At 37.0% G+C, this 23,809-nt stretch overlaps 1 protein-coding gene across 1 annotated transcript; it reads left to right on the top strand.

Moving 5' to 3' along the window:
- Positions 1–1,543: 1,543 nt before the first annotated feature.
- On the top strand, positions 1,544–22,032 carry Impa1 (inositol monophosphatase 1). The gene is made up of 9 exons (XM_004841996.4): positions 1,544–1,725; positions 4,855–4,920; positions 5,296–5,429; positions 7,179–7,283; positions 9,165–9,210; positions 11,393–11,501; positions 13,255–13,363; positions 19,861–20,012; positions 20,841–22,032. The coding sequence occupies exons 2-9, from the start codon at positions 4,858–4,860 to the stop codon at positions 20,954–20,956; spliced, it is 834 nt and encodes a 277-aa protein (XP_004842053.1). The 5' UTR covers positions 1,544–1,725; positions 4,855–4,857; the 3' UTR covers positions 20,957–22,032.
- Positions 22,033–23,809: the final 1,777 nt, after the last annotated feature.

Genomic DNA, 23,809 nt, shown 5'->3' with positions numbered 1-23,809 from the left:
AAAAAACCAAACCAAATCAAACCAAACCACTGAGTTACATGAAAAGAACTGTCCAGTGGTAGCTGAGGCCTCTACAAAAAAACAACTTTACATCGGATGTGGGAAGCTTGAAATGGTTTTAATTTGGAGGAATAAGATATTTATCTCTCTAAAATTGCTTACACTGATTTTAGCAGCTTTGCCAAATCAGTGGGACTGTCTTCACTTAGAAAAGATTTAAAGGTGACTGATATTTCTGGCAATGTCTGGAAATTTTCATTTGGTTATATGTTGGTACTTTTGAGGATGTATTTGGGAAGATTTTTCATTTTGACATGATTCATAATGAGAAACCACAAAGTTTCTACAATCTTTTTTTAAAATCAAGAAACTAAGGGCCAAGGATTTAGCTCAGTGGTGCTGGGCCTGCCTGGCAAGTACAAGTTCTTGAGTTCAATCCCTGGGACCAAAAAATAAAATCAAGAAGCCAAAAGTATCATTTGATATGCAAACAGAAGTATCCAAATCAGAGTCTCTATTTTTTTGTTTTTTATTTTTTTCCCCTTTTACTGAAGATTGAATTTGGGATGCTCTACTACTGCGCTACATGCCCATCTTTTAAAATATTTTTTTATTTTGAGACAGCATCTAAGTGCGATCCTCCTACTTCAGCCTCCTAAGCAGCTGTGATTACAAGTGTGTGCTACCATGCCCAGCTCAAATCAGATTCTTATGATATCATGCTCCAGAGAAATGTAGACAAGTTTCTAGCTCTTTTTTGAGTATCCACCGTTCACATCATTTGTCCTAGAGATGTGTTTCACACTGGTGACAGCCCCTTGTCTTCCGATTAAACAAAAGGAAACTATTACTTCAGAAGCAAGGAGCCAAATAACCCACTTTTCTGGTCTTGTTGTGGATAGGACATCTTATATTTGTGCAACGCTTTGGACATTATGGTAATATATATGCCATGGTGCCAGATCTGTTATTTCATGACGAGGAAACATTTTAAGGGCTATCGAGTAGTCCTGTATTTTATCCAATGCAGCCTCTTGCACCATGTGCATTCTGGGAAGGTGGACTTTGGAGACAGCATGTCTGTTCCATTCTGTGCTTTTGCAAAGGATAAATCACCTAACTTCACTGAGCTCTCAGTCTCATACTTCTGAGGAAGCGAATCATAACTTCTTCATGGAACTGTTGCAACGTTTAAATTAAACAATGCACATGAAACAATTGCCTGAAGCACCTAAGTCAGTACAAGAGAACTAACTGAATTATGGAGAATAGGAGCAGTTGTCTGGTTGTCATTTTACTATAGGTTTACCTCGTAAGGGTTTAGCAAACCAGCGCCACATAACTGGAGTCATCAGTTCAATTTATGTTTTGTCAAGTAGTACGGAATAAATGAAAGAAAGGGAAATGGAAAAAGTACACAAATGGAAGATAGATGTGAGCAAATTAAAATAAGAGGCATCCTTAGAGAAGAAAGGACAAGCATGAGAAAGGAAATTAGAAGAACCAGAGATTTAAAAATGAGAAGCGTGGTCTGGCCGGCCAAATCTAGAAAAGACCCAGACGCAGCCTACCTTGGAGGTAGCCCCGGGGCCCCAGGACTGGGCGGGGCCTCGGGCAGGCACGCCCCTCCGGAAGGCTTCCTGGAGGCGGGACTTCCTCTCCGTCCGGAAGCATTGATCCTCGGGTGACACTGGGCTGAGCGAGCGGAACGTCCTCCAACCCGAGGTGAGACCGGCTTTATTCCGTCCCTCCCTCACCGCCCTCCGGCGGGATCGGCGGGCGCGGGGGTGCGGGGCGGCGTCTCTCCGCCGGGCGGGTGCGGGGGGCGCAGGGTATGCGGGCTGGGCAGAGGCCCCGCCCTCTGTGCCTCGAGTGCCCGGGGCCGCGCTCGTGACGCGGGAGACAGCCTGGGCGTTCCAGCAGCGGTTTCACCGACGCGATTTTACTTAATCCCTGAGGCAGTTTATTTAGTAATTGCCTAGTTTGCATTGTACCGACCGGAGGAAGCTCAGAGAGACCTGGCAGATGCTCGGGTTCAGAAAGTCACGGTGTAGGTGATGGGACAGGGCCCAGGTCCCGTGCTGTCCCCAGTCGGGGGGAGATGACAGAGAGAGTGGCTTGGCTCCCACCATGGGAAGGCTGGCCAGGACAGAAACATTTGGAAACGTTAAAGGATTTATAGCTTCAGGATTTATAGCTTTGGAAAAATGCAGTATCTTAAGATATGGTCCTTATTATACCAGAGTTCTTGAGACCAAAACAATCTCTGAAATCAGAGGATTTACTAAGCATTTACAGATGCTAAACATAAAAAGAACCAGGACCCGGGGACAAGTTTTCCAAAACTGCCAGCAGCAAGGCTAGGTAACATGTGGACAAAAGTACCTGGGACCTAAAGCTGAAAGAATTTTTAGGTTTCAATATAAACAGTCTTTTTGTTGATTTCACACCCTCACTTCGAAACTGCTACTAATGAACTTCCTTGACCTCTCTCTGGCCCTTGTGATTCATCTTAGGGCATCACATAATTTCTATTATTAGCACCCTTCCTCAAGAAATGTGTTCAAAACTGGTTGAGAACATACAGCATGACCACAGATGGCTAAAATGTAGGAAGACACAGTTCTAAGAGTGATGTACAAGTTTTATGGGTTCTTCCAGGTTAAAGCTCCAGCAACGTCATTCAGACTCATTTGCCTGTGCAAATGAATTACCTATTTATATCTGTGGCCCTTAGCTCTTCTCTGAACTCAAGACCCATCTACATTCTGCTTCCTAATTGGCATTGCCTTTTGTTTTTACACAGTGCTCCCATCCAGTAATGAAAGTTTTGATCTTCCTATCTCCTACCCAAATATGAAACGACTTCATTTGCTTCCTTTTTCAGTAGATGCCATTATTCATTCAGTTGCCAGTGCAGAAATGTGGGCATCATTCATCCTTCCTCACCCTCATATCTATGTGCACCCTGTTTCCAAGTCCTCCTAGTTTTAGCCTCCAAAAAAGATACCTCAACTGTCACAGTATCTCTACCTACAAAACCCCCTTTCCAGTTTTAAGTCAACCTTTGGGTGCCCTCTGGAGTATTGCATTCTGAATGTAAATCTCCTAAACTGTCTGCCCACACCCATTCTTTACCCTTCCCTCCACCTTCCACTCCATTATGTTCAGTTAAGGCCTTGTAAAGGGTGATTCTTATTGTCTCCCCCAGCTGTGCCCTCTCTATTTCCACTGATCTCTGAATCATCATGCTTGGGTCTTTTAGGTACCAAGAGCCCTACAGTTGAGAATTCACTTTTCCTTCATGTTTTGGTTCAATCATGACCTCAGGGAAACCTTACCTGATACCTGAGTCCAGTCAAAGCTCCCGGGCTACATCCTCACTGCACTGCTCCTATGTAAACTTTTAACATTTATGATTTTTCATGTAGTCTGTGATTTTTTTTTTCTCTTATCATCTGCCTCCTCACCAGAAAGTAAGTGTGAATGGGACCTGATTTTCCTCACCATGGTGCTGTGTATAGCGTATAAGTACTCAGCAACTCTCTGTTGAATAATTAAACAGTCTCTGGTTGGAGAATCCCAAAAGAGGTGGTAACTTTTGAAATAGGCCTTGAAGAATTTCTGGGAGTGATACAGTGCTATCAGCAGGTGGGATGTGAATGGCTCGAGCAGAATATCTGAGGACAAGGTACACACAGCCCAAGAACTTCAAGTTCTGATAAGAGGAAGAGTGGAATAGGAACATGAATGGAGAAAGGTTGGGAAACCATTCTTAAAGAGGTGGAAATTGCTACTTCTGTAGCTCAAAAAGTGGCTTCCTTTTAAAAATTACTTAAATGCTTGCATAAGGAAGAGCAACCAGCAGAAATTTACGGTGTCTTTTGCCTTCCCCTGCTCTTCTGTCCCCTTTCCTATAATGTGAACAACACCATAGAGATTTCTGGACAGTCTTCAAGATAAACACTGTCAGTTATTCTCAGTTGAAAAGGAGACGACATGAGGGTTGCATTGTGAAGAATGTCACATTTGTGGATGTAACAGTTGAAATGTTTCTGCATGCTAGGTACAAATTTAGAGTGTGGTCAGACCAGTAGTGAGTCATCAGAAGTGAGTGGAAAGCTGGACAGGTCTGAATACAAAACTAAGTTGTTTTTTTCCCCTCTCTGAAATTCAGGGAAGTTCTCAGAATGTTGTAGTAGAAAGAGCAATGGACCTTAAGTCAGAATAGACTTCAAAAATCTGTTATTTCTCCATATCACATTGGTCAAATTATTTTTCATGCTTGAGCCTTAAAGTCTTCATCTTTAAAGCCTTACTTTAAAAAGGCCCATATGTGGTGCATCTAGCTGCCTGGCACTCAGTCAGTACTTGAGCCTTTTGCTCCTTTCCTTCACAGCTTCTCTTGCAGTAGTCCCAGTGGCTTTTCTCTTATTTTCACTTTATTTGCCACCCAACCATGTACGGCAACTGTCTTGTAAATGTTTCTTGTCCTTTTTTCCACATTCTCCAAACCAGCATTTTTGTTTGTTTTTTATGTGATGTGGGATGAGAACAAAATATTCGCAGAATATTTTTTACTATGAGAACAAAAATATTTGCAGAATATTTTTTACTATGATACAAGTGTTACATTTTATTTTGATACAAGTGATGTATTAGGTTAAGTGATTTTTTTACTGCATCTATGAATAAATCCTGGGAAAAAAAGATCAAACACTAAAATGGGAGAGGGTGAATCCTGAAATAAAAAGTCTATTGCTAATTGAGATGTTTTTGTGAATTAAGTACTGTATAATTAAGACTCTCAGAGATTTTAACTGCCTTGCGCTTGTGTATGTTAAATATATTCAGAAGATGCCTGATCCTTGGCAAGAATGCATGGATTACGCAGTTACGCTAGCAGGACAAGCTGGAGAGGTAAGAACCAAAATGTTTCCAACTAGGATGTGATGAGTATAGAGTGTGCGGTTAAGTGAACACATATTTTGATTAATCTACATTTGTTTTCACTTCAGCAGACATTTTAACTAGAGTGAATATTTCAATTTTATATCACTAAAGATTTTATGGTCATAGTTGTGAATCCAAAATAGGGTATAAGATTACGTGATTTTTGTATCTAGAAGGTCATAACTGTTAAAGACTTATTTTATAACACATTTTGTAAGAAGTTTTTGAGACTAGCATTTAAGACAGATTGAATGTTTTAAACTGTTTGTATATTTTATCTTTTTGTTTGCTGTAAAATTACTTATACCGTTTCTATTTGCTTACCAAAAAAAATCATCTTAGGTGATCTGTGAAGCTCTAAAAAAAGAAATGAATGTTATGATTAAAAGTTCTCCAGCTGATTTGGTAACTGCTACTGACCAAAAAGTTGAAAAAATGCTTATCTCTGCCATAAAGGAGAAGTATCCATCCCACAGGTATTTCTTACATCAATTTTTTTTTCTTTTTCTTTTTTTTGGGGGGGCTACCGGGAATCGAATTTGGGTCCTTGCACTTGCGAGGCAGGTGGCACAACCACTGAGCTAAATCCCCGGCCCTCTTACATCAATTTCAAATGGTAAAATTAAGCCTATGTTGGGCTAAAATCTTGATTCCAGATACAGAACTTTACTTTAGTTAACTTAAGCTGAGAGGAAATTTGTTTTGAGGTTGTCGGATAGCTTAGGCCCCTTCAAGGGAAGAAGTCATACCTAGAGGTTACACAGGAGCCATTGCTTAGGATGGCTCTGGTGGCCTTGCTCTTGACTGATGGTTTTAAATACTTTCTAACCAACCTATATCTTTATTTCAAATCCTGGGAAGGAACATGTTGCTGAGCTCAGTGGTTTGCCTGTGCTCACAGTGCCAGGGATCAGGGAAGAGGAAATGTTTGGATTCCTCCATCATAAGAAGAATATTCGGATGCTGGCAAGCAAACACCTGCCACAGGCATTATTTAAAAGTTTAGTTATATTCACTGTGTTGTGGGCTTATGTGGCAGAGTAGAAGTAGTTTTAAGGAGTTGGGAAGAAAATACTAAAATTAGGGCTCTCTCACGAGCATAGACATACTGCCATCATTTTGAAGTTCTAGCATTGCCATTCTACTTTTTCCTAGTCATGCCACTGCCCATTCCTGGTCTTTTAGCCATTGAGAAGAAAAAGCTGTGGCTAAATATACTTCTTCCCAATAAGAAGGTCTATAGCTAAGAGAAAAAGATTAGAAAAGATCATCCAGTTCAGTGTTGAATAATGGAAAATAAACAAAGTAGAAAATTAAAACCAGTGAACTCAGACAACATTGTTGAGATTTATGTAAAATTCATAGCATGTTTTAGGAAGATATCTACACAGTAATTTTGGTGAGTGATTTGCTTTCTCATTTATTTATTTGGTGTTCTCTGTATTAGTTATATTTTACTGCAAAGCAAATTACCCTAAAAATCTAGAGCTCCAGACTACAAACCTTTATTTTCTCATGGTTTCACTGGAGGTAGAAATATGAAAGTAATTCAGCTGCATGGTTGTGGCCAGCCTCTCTCCTAGGAGTTGCAGTCAGACTGTCAGTCACGGCTGCAGTCATCTCAAGGCTTGACTAGGGCTGAAGGAATCCGTTCACTTTTGTGATTGTTGACAACTTCATTTCCTTGTGGGTTGCCTGCTGGCAGCTTCCTGCAGCTCCTCACAGCATGGGAGCGGTCTTCTCTTGGGCCAGGGAAGGAGAAAGAGAACAAGATGGAAACCATGGGGCATTTTTTGTGAACTAGTTTCCACAACTACACACTGTCACTTCCACTTCCTGTTGTTGGTTAGAAATGAGTCACTATGTCCAGCACACACTCAAAACAAGGGGTGTTAGGCTCTGTATTTTGCAAAGGAGTGTCCAAAGAGCTTGTGGACTTACTGCATTTCCTTAATGACTTCTCATCTGTGGTAAATGTTCTTTTCAGGTGCACATGTGTGTACATTCACACGTGCCATTAGTTGCCCTGGTATTGTAACTTCATATGCCTTTGCTCTGTGAGAAATAAACCTTTGTCACTTTTCTCGGTTTCTACAAGAAGGAAAAAGGAGAAAAATAGTGTACTTACTGGTTATGTTTTATAGTAGATTCTATAGCTAAGGAAATGTTATGGTTTGAAGTGGTTGAAAGCAATGTAGAGATTAATTTGTCTTTCTTGCTTTTAGTTTCATCGGTGAGGAATCTGTGGCAGCTGGGGAAAAAAGTGTCTTAACTGACAACCCCACATGGATCATTGACCCAATTGATGGGACAACTAACTTTGTACATAGGTATGTTTTTGAAGTTTTAATATAATTACTGTTTACTAACTGAATAGACCTTTAGAGGACTCTGCCTGGGAACATTTACACTTAAGGGAATTGCATAATTTATGTTTCTTTAAGTCTCAGAAAATGCATATAAAATGTTAATAGTAGAGCAAAACGCATTATGCTGAAGACCTTATGTCACATGAGGAGGTGAAGGAAGAGTAATGTTTTGAGCATGTCCTGTGTTGTAAAGTGCGCCATTCTTTTTCTTGCTACAGTAGAAAAATGTAAGGAAGCAAAATGGATGCTTTGAGATGAATAGGAACCTGATGAGATCACTAGAGGAGTGTTGTCTATATAAAATGAATTTCATCTGGGAGATAAAAGTGTTAAAGAGTGCTTAGGTTTTAGAATCAACAGTCTTGGATTTGAATATTGGTGTTTCTTTATTGGCTTTGTGACCCTGGGCAAATTAGTGAGTCTTTGAAACCTCAGTTTTTAGAATGTATATGAAATGGCTATAATAGAGGTGCCTCATAATTATTTATTGTTGGGACTCCCCAAGTAGCACATTTCTATAAGAAGTAGTGCCTTAATGTAGTGCCTGGCACAGAGAAAATATAACTCAGTTTATTATCACTAGAAGAAAGCCTGATGAAATTGCCAGTGAGAGTTAAAGTTTGTACCTAGTTTGATGGGATTGAATACAGATGTTATATTTGAACTTGAGATGTAACTGTGTATATCTATGCTGCATATGGAATCATTAAAGTTATAAAGCTAAGGTCTAGAATCTGTATATGGTAGTATGTTTTATCTTTTAAATGTGGGAAGTAGCTCAGGATATATTGTAATATTAAAAGTTAAGACAGTATTGCAGTGCACGTACTGTTTTGTTAAATTAAAAATTGAAATATTAAATGTTTAAGAGTTTTTCTTTTAAATAGTTAATGTTGAACTTAGTTACTTTCTTCAGACTAATGTCCTTGAGTCAGAAATTAAAACTGTTCAAACTGTCAAGCAGCCATAGAAATCACGGTGGCTGCCCATTTCCTTTAAAACTTGTGAAGCACCAAGTATTTTTGTTTTTTGGTTTTTTTTTTTGGTTCCAGGATCGAACTCGGGACCTTGTGCTCATGAGGCAGGCGGTGGCACCACTGAGCTAAATCCCCAGCCCTGTGAAGCACCAAGTTTGGTGTTGGAGTGGAGACAAGCAACAGTTTTTTCTGTTCCTAGGTTTACCACAGGACCAAGTCATGAGGAAATAAACAGAAAGGAGTACTTTCTTTTTAAGAATCCATGATCAGTTTAAAACATTTTTTCAGTTTATTTGATTTATTTTTTGTTTGTTTTGTTGTTTTGCAGTACTGGAGATGAACCCAGGCCTTTTGCTCTGATCTATATCCCCACTTCTTTTTTACTTTTTACTTTGAGACAGTGTCTCCCTAAGTCATTAAGGTACCCAGGCCAAGCTTGAACTTGTGATCTTCCTGCCTCAATCTCCTAGAGTGCACCACCACAGCTAGCTCAATTTACTTTTGTTTAAACAGTTTTTTTACGTAATTACTATATTCATAACACTTGGCATTCAGCAGATATAAAAGAACATGCAGTATAAAATGGAAGTGGCCATTGTCAATCAGTTTCCTGAGAATCCTTTCAGACATGTTTCATTGCTATAGAAGCATCCTGCACATAAGAATGTATTTGTAGTATATATATATACTACTTCCTCCTTCCCTTCCATTTACACATGCTATAAACACTGCTGCGTTTTACTTTGTTGGGGGTGGAGGGGTGAGACTGTATATGAAAATTTTGGGAAGCACTTATGAAAAGATGAATTTTGTTGAAATTAAGTTCTGTCTTGGTAAATTTGTGGGTTTTGTCTCTTTTTTAAAGATTTCCTTTTGTAGCTGTTTCGATTGGCTTTGTTGTAAATAAAAAGGTATGTTGTTTTAAATGTATGATTCATAAAGTGCCTTGCTTTCATTTTCTGAGAAAGAGTAAATGTGTTTGTAATAGGTTTAGATTGGTCTGTATATTCAAATTCATATACATTATTTTGAATCCAATGTTTTTTGAGAAGCAGGAGTTGTAAGGAGAAAATACAAGAAATGAAATACAACTCAGTATCTAATCACTACTATTTATGTGATAGAGTCAGCTATGATAGGAATTGATGTGATCTAAAATACATCTTGAAAGAGGTAGATTTGAGCTAAGAATGCTTTAATTGTTTTTTGTTTTTGTTTTTGTTTTTTGGTACCAGGGATCCAACTCAGGACCTTGTGCTTGCGAGGCAGGTGCAGCAACCACTGAGCTAAATCTCCAGCCCAAGAATACTTTAATTATGTCAGTGAAAAAAGACATTCAAAGAGCACAAAGTGGCAGGAACCAAAGTATGGTTGGAAAATGCAGAGTATCTTTAGGAACCTAAACATAATTGAATACTTACATCTAAAGCACAGTAGGGTAAAATCTACCTATTGCATTTCCTTGCTGTTTGGCTGTTTGGCTAGCAAAACAGTGAGGGTTGTTTAACTAATGTCTTACACTCCTGTCTTCAAGGAGCTTGTGATGTCTTTGACCAGCATGTAAGCAGAACAATTAAGAAATATCTGAAAGGACAAAATTAGTACAAATGAAGACTTCACCACATCACTGTATTAATCAGTGAGCACATCCAAAAGGAGTTAAGTGAGCATTAGCATCTAATCAACCTGGGCTATATCCTGTGCTTTCCATCAGTCTCATAGATGAGTGCAAAGTCAGTTGTGTGAACAAGTAAACATAGCATGTGGTAGAACCATGAAAAAAATACTGTGGAATACATAAGAGGGTATAAACAATTCTGCCAGTAGTAAGTTGGGAAAATCTTCATAGTAGAAGAAGTTATATGAGTTGGCACTTAGAAAATTAGGGATTTGCCCAATAAACAAAAGGAAAGCATTTTAATAAGTAAGAACAGTTGGGAGAAGTTGAAGAAGTAATTTTGATTTTGATCACTTTCTTGATCATCTGCAAGACTAGGGTCCAAAGCATAGGTTCTTAGCTGTGATGATGGGATAGATGGGAGCCAGAATTATTCGTGGTTGTTGAATTTGGAGACTGGAAAGGAATAACCTGTAAGAATATAGAAAGAAAAAGGGAACTGAAGAAGGGGAAAAATCCCAAGATAGGCAACTTTTAAGCACTAGGCAGAGAAGAAGTTTCAAAAATAGTGATACTGAGATGGACTTGTGAGTGAAGTACAACAAAGAGAGGACAACCAGGAACATGGATATATATTAAATGAAGTATGTAGTCAGTAAGATTTAATTGATGTTCTTTGCCTTAGAGAGTCAGAAGAATGATCAGAGCAGAATCCAAATTCAACATAACAGATTAGGAGATAGAAAATGTAGATTACTCTTTGACAGTGAAGAGGAAAAGGGTTTGACAGTGTCTGTGTGCTGCAATAACAATAGCTGAGACTGGGTAATTTGTAATGAACAAGAAATGTGTTCCTCACAGTTCCGGACACTGGAAAATTTAAAGTGAAGGCACCAGTAGGTTTGGCCTAGTGAGCCCATTATCTTCCAAGATGGCTTCTTATGTGCTGCATTCTCCAAAGGAGAGAAAAGCTGAAAGAGCACGATTCTGAAAACCCTAAAGGCAATAAACCTGTCCGTCACCTCCAAAAGACCCCACCTCCCAATGCCAATACATTGTCAGTTAAATTTCAACATGTGTTGGAAGGGAAAGGCTTTCGAACCATACCAGTAAGAGAGGGAGAAACTTGGTGAGAAGGTTCCAGAAGAGAAATCTAAGAGAAGAGGAATCTGTTGAAGAGGTTTTTCAGGGAATGGGTTGAGAGTAGGAATCTTAACAGTCTGTCTCCATGTGAAGTTAGGGTACAGAGGGTGCTGTAAGTCTAGACATGGGTGGGAGGAAAGTTAAGGATTGTAGTCTGATGAACCCTCTCTCTGTTTAGGCTGGAAATAAACATTTATGTATCCCACAGTTTAGCCTTTGAATACGCTATTGGTCAGTATACTATATTTTCTTGTGCTTTGTTAGAAAAAAATGTTGATTTAATGAAGAACAATACTCAGGTCTGGTAAAGGAAACTTGTTTTTTCTCTGCAGATGGAATTTGGAGTTGTGTACAGTTGCCTGGAAGATAAGATGTACACTGGCAGGAAAGGAAAGGGTGCCTTTTGTAATGGCCAAAAATTACAAGTTTCAAAGCAAGAAGGTAGGTCTGTCCTCCAAGTTTTGGTGGAATTGGTATTGTGGACTCATATTTTATAGCTTCTTATTGTTAACATATGGCATTCTCCACATATCAACCCATTCATAAATTGTGCTTATTTTCTTTCCACTTTGGTATTTTGACTTCAGTTTTGAGTGTGGTAGTGGAAGTAGGGAAGAGAAATGAAACTGAGCAAATGCATTTCTGGCTCAACAGTATACTAGGTGATGGAGCTAGGAAGATGAGTAAGACTGGCTTCTTACCTTCATGAAATCCATGGTTTATTTTAGCTATAGCATCTCAAATTTTTGATAGAATTCCTCTGATCTGGTGCCATATTAGACCAACTCTTAGACAATAAATTAAAATTCAAGTGTGTTAAGAAAAGAATAGAATCATTAAAAATGATAGATACACAGTCATCTCTCCGAATCCAGAGAGGATTGGTTCCAAGACCCCCTGCTGATACCAAAACCCATGTATGTTCAAGTACCTTACATAAAATAATATCATATTTGGATATAACCTGCCCACATCCCATATAGTACTCTAAAATACCTCTAGATTATTTGTAATCCTTAATACAATATACATGCCATGTAAGTAGTTGTCAGACCGTATTGCTTAGGAAATAATGGCAAGGAAAAAAGACTATACTCGTTCAGTACAGATACAGTTATGGGGAGGAACACTTTCAATTTGAGATTGGATGAGTCTGTGGATGTAGAACATTCAGATTCAAAAACTGATCACTTTTTTGTGAGCTAGATAATTGGCATCTAATGTGGGGCAGCTGTTGAGGTTTTGTTACCTTTCTTTCATAAACCATCCAACATTTTCCATAGTTTATACTTTCAGATATTTTTAAGTATAGCAAGAATTTAAAAATACTTGCAGTCCGAGGTCAGAATTCTTCTAGCCTTTTATAATTTTTCTCCTCACCTAATTTGAGAGCAGACTTTTAGTTTTTATTTTTACTGAGCTCTAAGATCCCACAAATTGGACAGTACATCCTATTTTGAGATAATAACGTGAAAAAAAAGTATATCTTTGAACTGAAGGAATGCGGTAGCTTTTCATAGAAACAGCTCTTTTCCTTTGTCTAATTATTTTTCACTTTTTTTGTTTATTTTGTGGTGCTAGGAATTGAACACAGGGCCTCATGTGTGCTAGGCAGGTGCCCTGTCACAGAGCTACAGCCCCAACCCTTAGTTATTTTTCACTTAATTATGTTGTGTATTACAACAGTTATAAACACACTGGGAACAACGAGCTGGTAAGTGTGCATCTTACCTGGTGGAAGGAGATGAAGAGTAGAGGGTGTTGAATTGTGGGAGATTCAGCCTTGACAATTCTGAAGGGGAATGGAAAGTATGGGATAATCTGTCACCTTAGTAAAATGAAGGTCAGATAAGAAAGATACCACTTTCACTTTTATTTAAAATTTGTACATAAATTTCTTATAGAGCTTAACTTCTAATTTCTACTTTTAGTATTTTTGAGACTTACTTGTTTCTCACTAAAGGTATGCACACAGGCAAACTGGTTATATTCTGCACATTTTGAGTAATGGTCTTAGACATAACTTTTTGATAATGAAATTATTACCTAAGGATAATAATATTTTAAGGTTTAGAAAAAAATTGATAAAATTAGAAAGAGGGATAAAAATGTTCTATTCTGAATTATATGTATCAGATTTTTTTCTAGAATTCCGATTAAAATCTAGTGTCTACTTAAAACATTTCTTTTCCAGATATTACCAAGTCACTCTTGGTGACTGAGTTGGGATCTTCCAGAACACCAGAGACTGTAAGAGTCATTCTTTCTAATATGGAAAAGCTTTTTGCTATTCCCATTCATGGGTAAGCTTTTTTCTTTTCCCACCTAAAGTTGCAGATAATTTATCTTTTTGAAGAAGTGAATCTTTTTCTACAAATTAAATTTTTATTAACAGACATAGGATCTGTTAGTACCATAGTACTAATTTTGTGATGTATTTTTAATTTGAAAATTTAAAAATCCAAACAACAAATTTGTCAAAATAAAAATAGTACAAAGAATAATAATATACTTTTTGTGTATGTGTGTGTTGGAGATTGAACCAGGACCTTTCCTACATTCTCAGACACTTTTTTTTAGATACAGGTACTCAGTAGCCCAGGTTGGGCTTGAACTTGAATAATCTTCCTGGTTTAGCCTCCCAAAGTGCTAGGATAATAGTATACTTTTTAATCCAGACTTATCTGTTAACATTTTACCTTAATTTTATCATTGTATGAGTCTGTGTGTGTGTGTTTCCCTGTATCATTTCAGAGTAAATTATATACATCATTGTTTTTCACTTCTGCTCCTTCAGTTTATTTTCTAAAATAGTCATATTCTCTTCCATAGTCCATATACAGTTACTAAATTCATATGTATATTTTTATCTAACTTATCATCTATATCCAGTTTTTGGTCATTTGATCTAATAATACCACTTATGCCATTTTTCTTCTTCTAGTGCAAGATTCAGTTTAGGTTTGGTATTGCATTTAGGAGGGAGTTTTAGGGATGCTGGGGATTGAACCCAGAGCCTCACAATGTGCCGTACCATTGAGCTGTATCCCAGCCCTGGCATTACATTTTCCTGTCATGTCTCAGCATTCTAAGTGTTTCTCTTGTATACAGCATACAGCGTAGTTCTGCTTTATCAGTCAGTTTGAATATTGACTTGTTTTAACACACAAGTTAAGACTAGCGATGTATTGATAGGGTTATTTCATTCAGCCTTAATTCTCTTGTGTCATTTTATATTGTAAGTTGTTGTATATATTGTTTACAGTTACTGTACTTATATGGTAAGCTATTTCTGCTTTGGTTTTGTTGGTTTGTTGTTGTTTTTGTCTGTTTTGTGGTGCTAGGGACTGACTCCAGGGCCTACAGCATGCTGGGCAAGCTCTCTACCAAGTAGCTGCGTTTTGATGCCCTCTGCTTTGTTTTTAAAATTTTATTTATTTATTTTTTTGTATTTTATATTGGTTTTCTTTTGTTGGTTTTTCGAGGCAGGGTTGAACTATGCAGTTTAGGGTGGCTTTGAACTTGCTGTGAGCTCAGGATAGCCTCCAGTTTTTGGCCTATCTGCCTCAGCCTCACAATTGCTAGGATTGTAGGCATGCATCAACACACGTTGGCTGAAATTATTTTTTTGCCATTTGTGAAAGGTTAAATTTTAATCCAGTGGGTTTCTTTTGCATTAAAACTTTCTATACTTCTATAGTCTTTAATACTGTCCTGAGGTAACCATTTACTACCTGTAAGAATTCTAGAAATCTTTGGCTCCTGCTTACTGCCTATATAATGGTAATTTCATTCTTTTTTTTACCCTCTTTTTGGCCCACTTTGAGAGTTATGTTCTCTCCTTGTCAGAACATGCCAGTTTTACACATCCTTTGAACCCATGATCCCACCTTTGATTTTAGTCCTTTACTTGGCTTTATAAAATGCTCATAGTCCATTTCTAAAGGTTTCTGTTACCTTTTAATTGGATGAAGCCCATCCTACAGTGGATTCCTTGGAGAGAGCATGTGTGCACGGTATTCCTTGAAGTTTGGTACATGTATTTCACTGGTTTTCTATGGCCTTGAAACATGAAGGGCAGATAAGCTGGATATGGTAGCCCTAATATAAGAAAACATGGAGTAAACAATTTCTTGAAAATGCTTTCATCTGGCTGGGGATTTAGCTCAGTGGTTCCGCTGTCTGCCTTGCAAGCGCAGGGTCCTGAGTTCAATCCCTGGTACCAAAAAAAAAAGGAAATGCTTTCATCATTGCCTTGCTTTTTGTGTTGTTTTGAGAAATAAGATGCCAGTCTAATTTTCTTTGCTTTTCAGTTATTTTATCTTTTACCTGGGAGCTCTGAGAATTTTTTTTCCTTAATCTTAAATTCTAATACTTTTATAATTTTTAAAAAAATATTGTGCATTGTGGATCAGTTTTGTATTGCAATGTATAGATTCATGCCTTTTTTATTTTTGGAAAGTTCTCTTGAGTTATAGTTTTAAATATTCACTTCTGCAATCTTCAAGTATTTTGGGTCCATTTCTGCTTAGTTTCTTTGTTTTGATCTAACATTTTCTTCCATTTACACAAATATTTTTGGGGGGTAGTTAATCAGATTAAGTTGGTTTTAGTTTTCTTCTGTTTCATTGTTGGTTTTTGTTTTTGTTTTTTGGTACCGGGGATCGAACTCAGGTCCTTGTGCTTGTGAGGCAGGCACTGGAACCACTGAGCTAAATCCCTGGGCCTCATTGTTGGTTTTTATGGGAGACTTTATCAGCAAAAAATCTAGAACATTTTTATGAGTAATGTCTGGTTTGCATGTGTGGGTGTCTGACTTTTTTCTCTTTTTCTATTTTGTCTTTTTTAAAATCATTTTTGTTAGTACATGTTTGCAGTACATAATATTTCCGTTCTTTGTTGGTTCATGTATATAACACATCTTAATTCCTTTTATTCATTCCCCTTTTTCCCTCCCTTTTCCCTCCCTTCATCTCTTGTTCACCATCTTCTGTCTCCCTCCTTCCTATTATCTATCTTTTAATTTGCTCTCTGTTTATTGAGATAAAATAGACAATCTTTTCTGGACAAGAGCTCAAAATGTTAATTGTATTTAGCCCCCTCCACTGACGGGTAGCTCTTTTCCAATATCAAAAGCTGTGTGCCTGGGACTCCAGTGATGGACACCACTCTCTCACAGAAGTTGGTGACTGCTTGCTGCCAACTGGGTGAGCTGGGCTGGGTCCTGGTCGGCCTTGCTCTGTGCCCAGAGCTACCCTTGCAGCTCTTCCTCTCATCACAAACTGATGCTGGGGCCCAGGAAGGACCTGGGTCCTGGACTCTACCTCCTCGTCCTCCCTTTCTTCCCTCCTGCTTTTCCCTTGGTGCCTCCATCCTCTTCCCAGTTTGTGGAGGTTTCAGCCCATGGTTGGCTGGCTCCAGAGTGGGACAGCATGGCACTGAGGCCTGGTGGAGGAGAGCTGCTTTTACAGAATGGTGGACAGGAAGCAGAGAGAGCTCCTTTTTTTTCCAGTGGTGCTGGGGATTGAACCCAGGTCCTCACATGTGCCAGGCAAGTGCTCTACCACTGAGCTACATCCCCAGTCACTTGAGTTGTAAGACTTTTAAGACTGATCAAAGATAATTTTAATAATCCAGCTTTATTTTGTAGATGAGTTAACCGAAGTTCAAAAAGGTGAAGTAGCTGGCTGAGGTCACCTGACCGGGGGCGGGGGGGGGGGGGAGATACTCTACAACTCTAGCTTCCAGATCCTTTCTTTCTCCAATATTTGACTTCTCTTTCAGTAGTCAAGATGTTTAAAGTATAGTTTGAGGATGGTAAAATTCTGACTATGGGCTGTACATCTGTGGTCGGTATCATAAAGAGTAAATTAAAAGAGGGAATCAATGTCATGTAGCTATGGAACCTCCTAGGATGATGTCTTTGAGGCAAGAAGGCCATGACTTAAAAACTCCTGCTCCTGCAGTTTGCTGTTTTGAAGCAAGGACTTTCACCATGGGTAATAAAATGGTTACTGTAGCCATAAAAGAGCAGCAAGTTTACAACTTTCACCTTTTATATTGCCATTGGCTGGAGTAAAATGATTTTTACTGTAGGTTGTTTTCAATAGTTTAACCAGGAAAATGTTACCAAGGATAAGTACTAATTTATTGATTTCTTTTTCTCATCTGTTGCTTTCAGCTGATTCTTCAATTTTTCCTTGTGATTTCAGAATTATATGTGCAAAACAAAATGAGAACAAAGAGAACCTTAATCTGGATAAATGCCTTAAATAAGTAGAAACAGTCTAATAGGTTCCTAAGAAATGTTTATGAGACAAAGTAAATTTGAGGAAGGTCAATGTCCTTTTTTTAATTTTGGAGAATTAGATGAATTGGTATATAATGTTTCTGATATTATGCAGTATTTTCCAACCTGCAACATGCCCTTTTCTTACCTTCTTTTTTAAAATGTCATAGTAAAAGTTAAAAGAAATTTTGTTATTTGTTATACATTAACTATATTATATATTTTATATGCAGCCCAAGCCAATTCCTCTTTTAAAAAAATGAGGACAAGGAAAAGGTGGGCCAAAGGTTGGACACAGGCAAATAGTTTTCATTATTAACAAAAATACTTTTTATTGAGGACCTTTTATATGTGAGGCACTCAGCTCGGTGCTTCACATATATTATTTGAAATCATTACAGTAGTAGCCTATGGTAAATTGGTATCCCCTTGTTGGTAACATAGAAGCTAAAACTGAAAAAGACTTTTCCACGAGTATGAGTTTTAAGTAGCCAAAGAGCAAATTCAAATCTTTATGATGCCAAGATAATACTTTTTACTCTCTACCATACTAGGTCTGTAGGAGGATCGGACTAAGCTAGGATTCAGAACACATAGTGAAGATATAGTCTGCAGCTTTATTACTTGATAATTGAGTAATATTTTTTGGTGATCTTGTGGTAATGTTTTCCATAGAGAAATGTGCTCTTGCTGACTGCCATTCCTCCCCCTTGCCTGAGGGCCTATAATGTTCACTAGAAGTACACAGAAGCATCACTAGCAGCTAATGCTGTTGTTCTTCTAGCCTAGGATTCTTCTACCCCTGACTAAAATACTAAGGAATTACTTGTAAGAGGTCGAGATTTTTCTAGAACATGAGCTATGAACTATCATTATATCCCATGTGAGAAGGAAGGAAATACACCTGTCTTTCTAAACAATAGTAACAAAGCCACTAAAGTTAGATTTTATTTATTGGGGAAACAGTTATCTGAAAATTTATTGTACTTGCTAGTTCTTTCTTAAATATGATGTGTAACAAACACAGGCTAAAAAACTTACTACAAAGACATCACATCTTTCTAATTTTTAAAAAATTGCTTTGGCAGGAAGGATTTTACTTTTTAGCTGCAGAAAAAATACCATGTTAATTACTAATGTGCTATTATTTTTTTAAAAAATGAACTGTGAAACATCTTGGTGAACATAACTCCACTGCCTTATTTCCAGAGGTTTAGTTACAAAAAAAGTTTGAGTAAACACCACTTGAAAGTAACTTCCAGATATTATGACTCCTTTCTCCTGAATAAAAACATTTTTTTTTTTTTTTTTTTGGTACCAGGGATCAAACTCAGGACCTTGTGCTTGCAAGGCAGCAGAGTGGAACCACTGAGCTAAATCCCTGCCCCAGAATAAAAACATTCTTTAACATAACCTCCGTACAATTATAAAAACGTCTAAGCTAATATTGACACTTTATTTGAATTTTGAAAAATATTCTAATCTAAAGCCCAGTCATGTATTGCATTTAATTGTTGTTTTTATTAGTTTCCTTTAACCTAGAACAGTTGGATCTTTCTTTGTCTTTTGTGATCTTGAAGTTTTTGAAGAATGTAAGCCAGTTGTTTTATAAGGCGTCTCTTCAGTTGAGTTTGTTTCATTTTATTTTGATTGTTTGGGTTATGCAGTTTTGATAGGAATGCCACAGAAGCTCCTTCCTTCTCAGCACATCAGATCAAGAGGCACACAGTACCTATTTGTTCCATTATGAGTGATATTAACTTTGGTCACTGCAAACTGTGGACCATTCTAAAGATGCTGCTTTACCCATTGTAATTATTATATGTCCTATTGGGGAGGTACTTTGACATTATATAAATATTAAACTTTCACCCACTAATTTTAGCATTTGTTAATGATTCTTTCCTGACTCCCTTGTTGTTGTAATGGCTACCCACTATTGCACATGCTTATTTTAACTTGGAACATTTCCAAAGAATAGGTGCTATAAGAAGCAAAACTGAAGTAATCTTCCAAGGTAGAGGTAGGTTTATGAAGAACACAGGGAAGCCATTACCCTTTCCAGCACGTGTATGATGCACTGTCAGTATGGAATGACCAATAATAGCATAAGATTTTACCTCTTAGAGACTGCGCACAGTTGTGTGTGTGTGTGTGTGTGTAAAACAGTCTAGGCTATTGTGCCAAGATTTAGACAAGTATGAACATATATAAATACTATTATAGAATTTTAGCATTTTCCATGTTCTTCAGTGGTTCTTTTTCTGAAAATTTGTTGTAATGTTTACCTTATTACATGATTGTTTTGTGGGGATTAGTTTTGTTATTTATATAGTATACCATATTAGATTTTACAAACTTTATTTTAAAATTAGAAACCACTTTTTTTTTTTTTTACATTTATCCTCTTAATTGGTTTAAATTATCGCAGTCAACACTTAAACTGAAGTTAAGGAGGAATATACCTTATTGTAAAGGATTATTTTTTCCAATCTTACTTTTAAATGTTAGAATCCGGAGTGTTGGGACAGCAGCTGTTAACATGTGCCTTGTGGCAGCTGGAGGAGCAGATGCCTATTATGAAATGGGAATTCACTGCTGGGATATGGCAGGAGCTGGCATTATTGTTACTGAAGCTGGTGGAGTACTAATGGATGTAACAGGTAAAATGGGACAAGAAAGCACTTTTTTCTCCACATCGATTAGATTTTCCTCTGTAGGTTATTAAAAGTGATTGATAAATACGATGCTTTAGCCTTTAGGGAAACAAGCTGTATAATTGTCTACAAAATCAGAATGAACATTAGGAGATAGGGCAGGGATATGAGTTAATAGTAACGTGGGACTGATAATGGGAAAAGGTCTGAGTTCCTTCCCAAGTACCAGGAGTTCCTGAGAGACCGTGGAGGACAGCCACTGATTCTGAGGGTTGTGTCAAGAGCTCTCCGAATGGTGACCATGGTGATAGGCGACAGTGGACTTCCTCCACCACCTCTTTCTGCTTTGGTCCTAGAAGGGTTTAAATACTTGTTTGAGCAGATGGTAAAAATGTTAAAGCATAACTGAGTTAAAAGAACTTACCAGTTACCTGGGACAAAGCAACTAGGAAATGGGAAGGAAGAGTGGTATGAAAATGTGTTAAAGTCAGATTTCCTATCTGTAGATTCCAAATAATAAAGAGGTGATAGGAATGCATAGCAGAAGAGACAGAAAGGGAAAAGATGACATTTTTCAGAGTGGTATGAGTTGAGCAAATACACTGGTATTTACTAAAAAACCCAAAGAACTTAGAAACTTAGAAACTTTAGAAACTCAGTTATGTACTGCCAAAGCTTAAGCACTATAGTTATGTGACAGAGTAGATTTTTAAAAAGAGAACTGAGTTTACTAAAATACTATTAGGGTTGACCATAATACGTACTGTACTTGGTTTTTTTCTAAATTATTTTTGTTCAGGATATAACCATTTTCCATGTTCTATTTGATCTTAGGTGGACCATTTGATTTGATGTCACGAAGAATAATTGCTGCAAATAGTAGAGCATTAGCACAAAGGATAGCCAAAGAAATTCAGATAATAGCTTTACAAAGAGATGATGAAGATTAATTTCAACAGCCTCATTATTCACAGTTTTTTCCCAGATTTACTGCAGCACTGTTGGATATGTTTCACATGTATGCTACGATTTAGATTATCTTTGATGTTCTAATTTTAAAATGAAAACTTTTCTATAGGTTGTATGCAAAAATAGGTGTAATGTTTGTTTTGTGGCTTTAAAAAATTTTGTGTTTAAGAGTATACTTTGGGAAAAATATACTGAAGTGTAGTTTGTGAGTTATACATTGAAATAATTAATTAGCAATTTTGTGTTTCTGTGTATGATCCTCTGAACTGTTGAGTTACTATTTGTTTTGGTTTTTTTTTTGGTACTGGGGATTGTACTTGGGACCTTGTGCTTGTGAGGCAGGCAGCGGAACCACTGAGCTAAATCCCTGGCCCGAGTTACTATTTATATACATAAGCACTCAATTAGAAAGTGACCTTTTTTTGGAAAAAATTTTCTCTTTGTTCCAAAGGCTATATTTAAAGTTTGTAAGGATATAATAAGTGCTTTTTAGATTAAGGTTTTATTTTTTAGCAGAAAACAGTGTATCTGCATCACTATATATACGTATAGCACCTAGCAAAATACCTGTCAAATAGGAGGCACCTTGAAAACGAACATTTTAAGAATGAGTATTTTTAACCAACAGTTCCTATTTATGATAAATACATAAAGTAATGAGCTCACTATTCTGTAGTTTTGCTTTTTTTTTTTTTTTATAGTACTAGGGATTGAACATGGGGCCTTTTTACTGAGCTAATCCTTAGCCCCCTTTTTTAAAATTTTGAGATAGGTTCTTGCTAAATTGCCTAGGCTAGCTCAAATTTACCATCTTCCTGCCTCAGCCTCCCAGAGTCTCATTCTTTTTATATTTCCTGTTACTGTACCATTTCATATGACCACACTGCCATACAGTGTTGCTCTCAGTATAGGCATTTCTGCAATTAATATGTTATCCAGTGCACATGTGATGGTTTATATTTAGATTGCCTTTACTCCGTGTAAGAGGAAAAACTTCTCAAAAGCACTACTGTCAGGTTTCTGATATAGTTAGATAAAATAAACATTTTCTAAATTATTGGTTTTTGTTTATTTTTGAGATGAAGTTTCTTTGTGTTTTCCAGACTAAGCTCAAAGTCAAAATCCTCTCCTTAGCCTCCCAAGTAGCTGGAATTAAAGGCATGCACCACCACATCTAACTTTCTAAACTGTTTTGGTTGTGCTGACAAATATAGTGTTGTTAATATTGAACTATTTGATTTCTCCCCCAAACTTTATTTAATTTCATTGCTGCTGTCTTTATATATTCTTTAATTGACTTTAGCCTATCAGATTCAAAAAGAAAATTGCACTGCTTCACACACATTTTTAAAGGATTAATTTATTGTTTAGCCTTGACTGTTGGCATGTGAACAAACTGTTAAGTTTTATTATAGGTGCATGTGAACCTTGTATTTGATAAAATGAAAAGTGCTTAGATAAAGTTCTTAAACTGAAAAGTGCTTATAGAAAGACACAAAGATTTGGGTATCAGTTATGGCAATTGTACTGTTAATCACATGTACTTAAAATATTTCATATTATGTAATTCTAAGGTAGGTTATTTTACAATTTTAAATAAAAGTTTATCATGAATAAAATTTTAAATAAGTATAATTGATATTTATATTATTAAAATATAGTTTAAACTACTTTTAAGAATTTTATGTTGAGTTTCAAATATTTGAAACTTGGAGTTGTGAATATATATTCTTATTGTTTACCTGTAGATTTCACAGCTTTTCTAAGAACTTTAAAAATTTTTCCCCTATAGATAGCTTTTACATTTTCCTTTGAGTGAAACTGGGTATTTTATGGCTCAATCTTCATTATAAACTATATTGAAAAAGGATGATTGACAAGTAAAACTTCCAAGAATGTATTTTTGTTCTGTCCCCTGATGGGCCCTTTTCAGGTTCCTCAGTTTTCCAGGTGTTTGTTTGTTTTTCTTGCATTCTCTCACTTTTGACATCTATACCTATCTGTTGTTCCTTTGATTTGAAAATATATTAAAATACGTAAGGTGCAGGTAAGGCTTTGTTTATAAGATGGCTTATTTAAAGTAGCCTTGGGCCGGGGATTTAACTCAGTGGTTCTGGAGCCTGCCTCACAAGCTTAAGGTCCAGAGTTTGATCCCTGGTACCAGAAAGCAACAACAATAAAGTAGCCTTAAATGCAAGACAACAAAACAAAGTAAAAGAATTAATTAGTAGAAATAAAACTAATTTATAGTCTGTGTGACTAGAAAATTCAAAAGATTCTGCAGACACAACATTAGAATTAGACTGTCATTGAAGATAAGGTTAGTGTAACTGCATTTGTATACCCTAACATTACATAAATTTAATGAATATACCATTTACAGTGGTATAAAAAAATCATCTAACTAGTTACTTAGAAATTATTCTAATGGAAGATTTGGAGCTGCACATGTAGCTCAGTGGTAGAGCATTTGCTTAACATGCATGAGGCCCTGAGTTTGATCCCCGTACTCACACAAGAGACAGACAAAGAGGGAGCTGGATGGAGAGAGAACACACGAGTTCTGCACTGAAAAACTACAAAACATTGCTGAAAAAGATTTAAAATATCTTAAATTTGATTTGTGGTTTAGGAAACTCAGTATTGGTCAGATGTCAATTCTTGCCAGATTGATCTGTAGACTCACCACATTCCCAGTTACACTCCCAATAATGTTGAAGGGAGGGAGGGAGGGAGGGAGGTTGAAAAGCTTTCTGTCATTATAACAAAATACCTGAGATAATTAACTTATAAAAAGAAAAGTTTATTTAGGCTCACAGTTTTGGAGGTTCCAA

The sequence above is a fragment of the Heterocephalus glaber genome, unplaced genomic scaffold (genome assembly GCF_053883595.1).
Source record: "Heterocephalus glaber isolate CG9 unplaced genomic scaffold, H.glaber_assembly_v1.0 deba00001553, whole genome shotgun sequence".
Classification (NCBI taxonomy): domain Eukaryota; kingdom Metazoa; phylum Chordata; class Mammalia; order Rodentia; family Bathyergidae; genus Heterocephalus; species Heterocephalus glaber.
Note: the sequence above shows the minus strand (reverse complement) of the source record. Positions and strands in the feature narration are given on the sequence as shown.

Bases quoted from the DNA above. Each gene is read 5' to 3' on its own strand.
- Impa1 (XM_004841996.4), top strand. From the start codon at position 4,858: ATGCCTGATCCTTGGCAAGAATGCATGGATTACGCAGTTACGCTAGCA. The intron at 4,921-5,295 runs GTAAGAACCAAA...AAATCATCTTAG, and splicing joins TAGCAGGACAAGCTGGAGAG to GTGATCTGTGAAGCTCTAAA. The intron at 5,430-7,178 runs GTATTTCTTACA...TCTTGCTTTTAG, and splicing joins GAGAAGTATCCATCCCACAG to TTTCATCGGTGAGGAATCTG.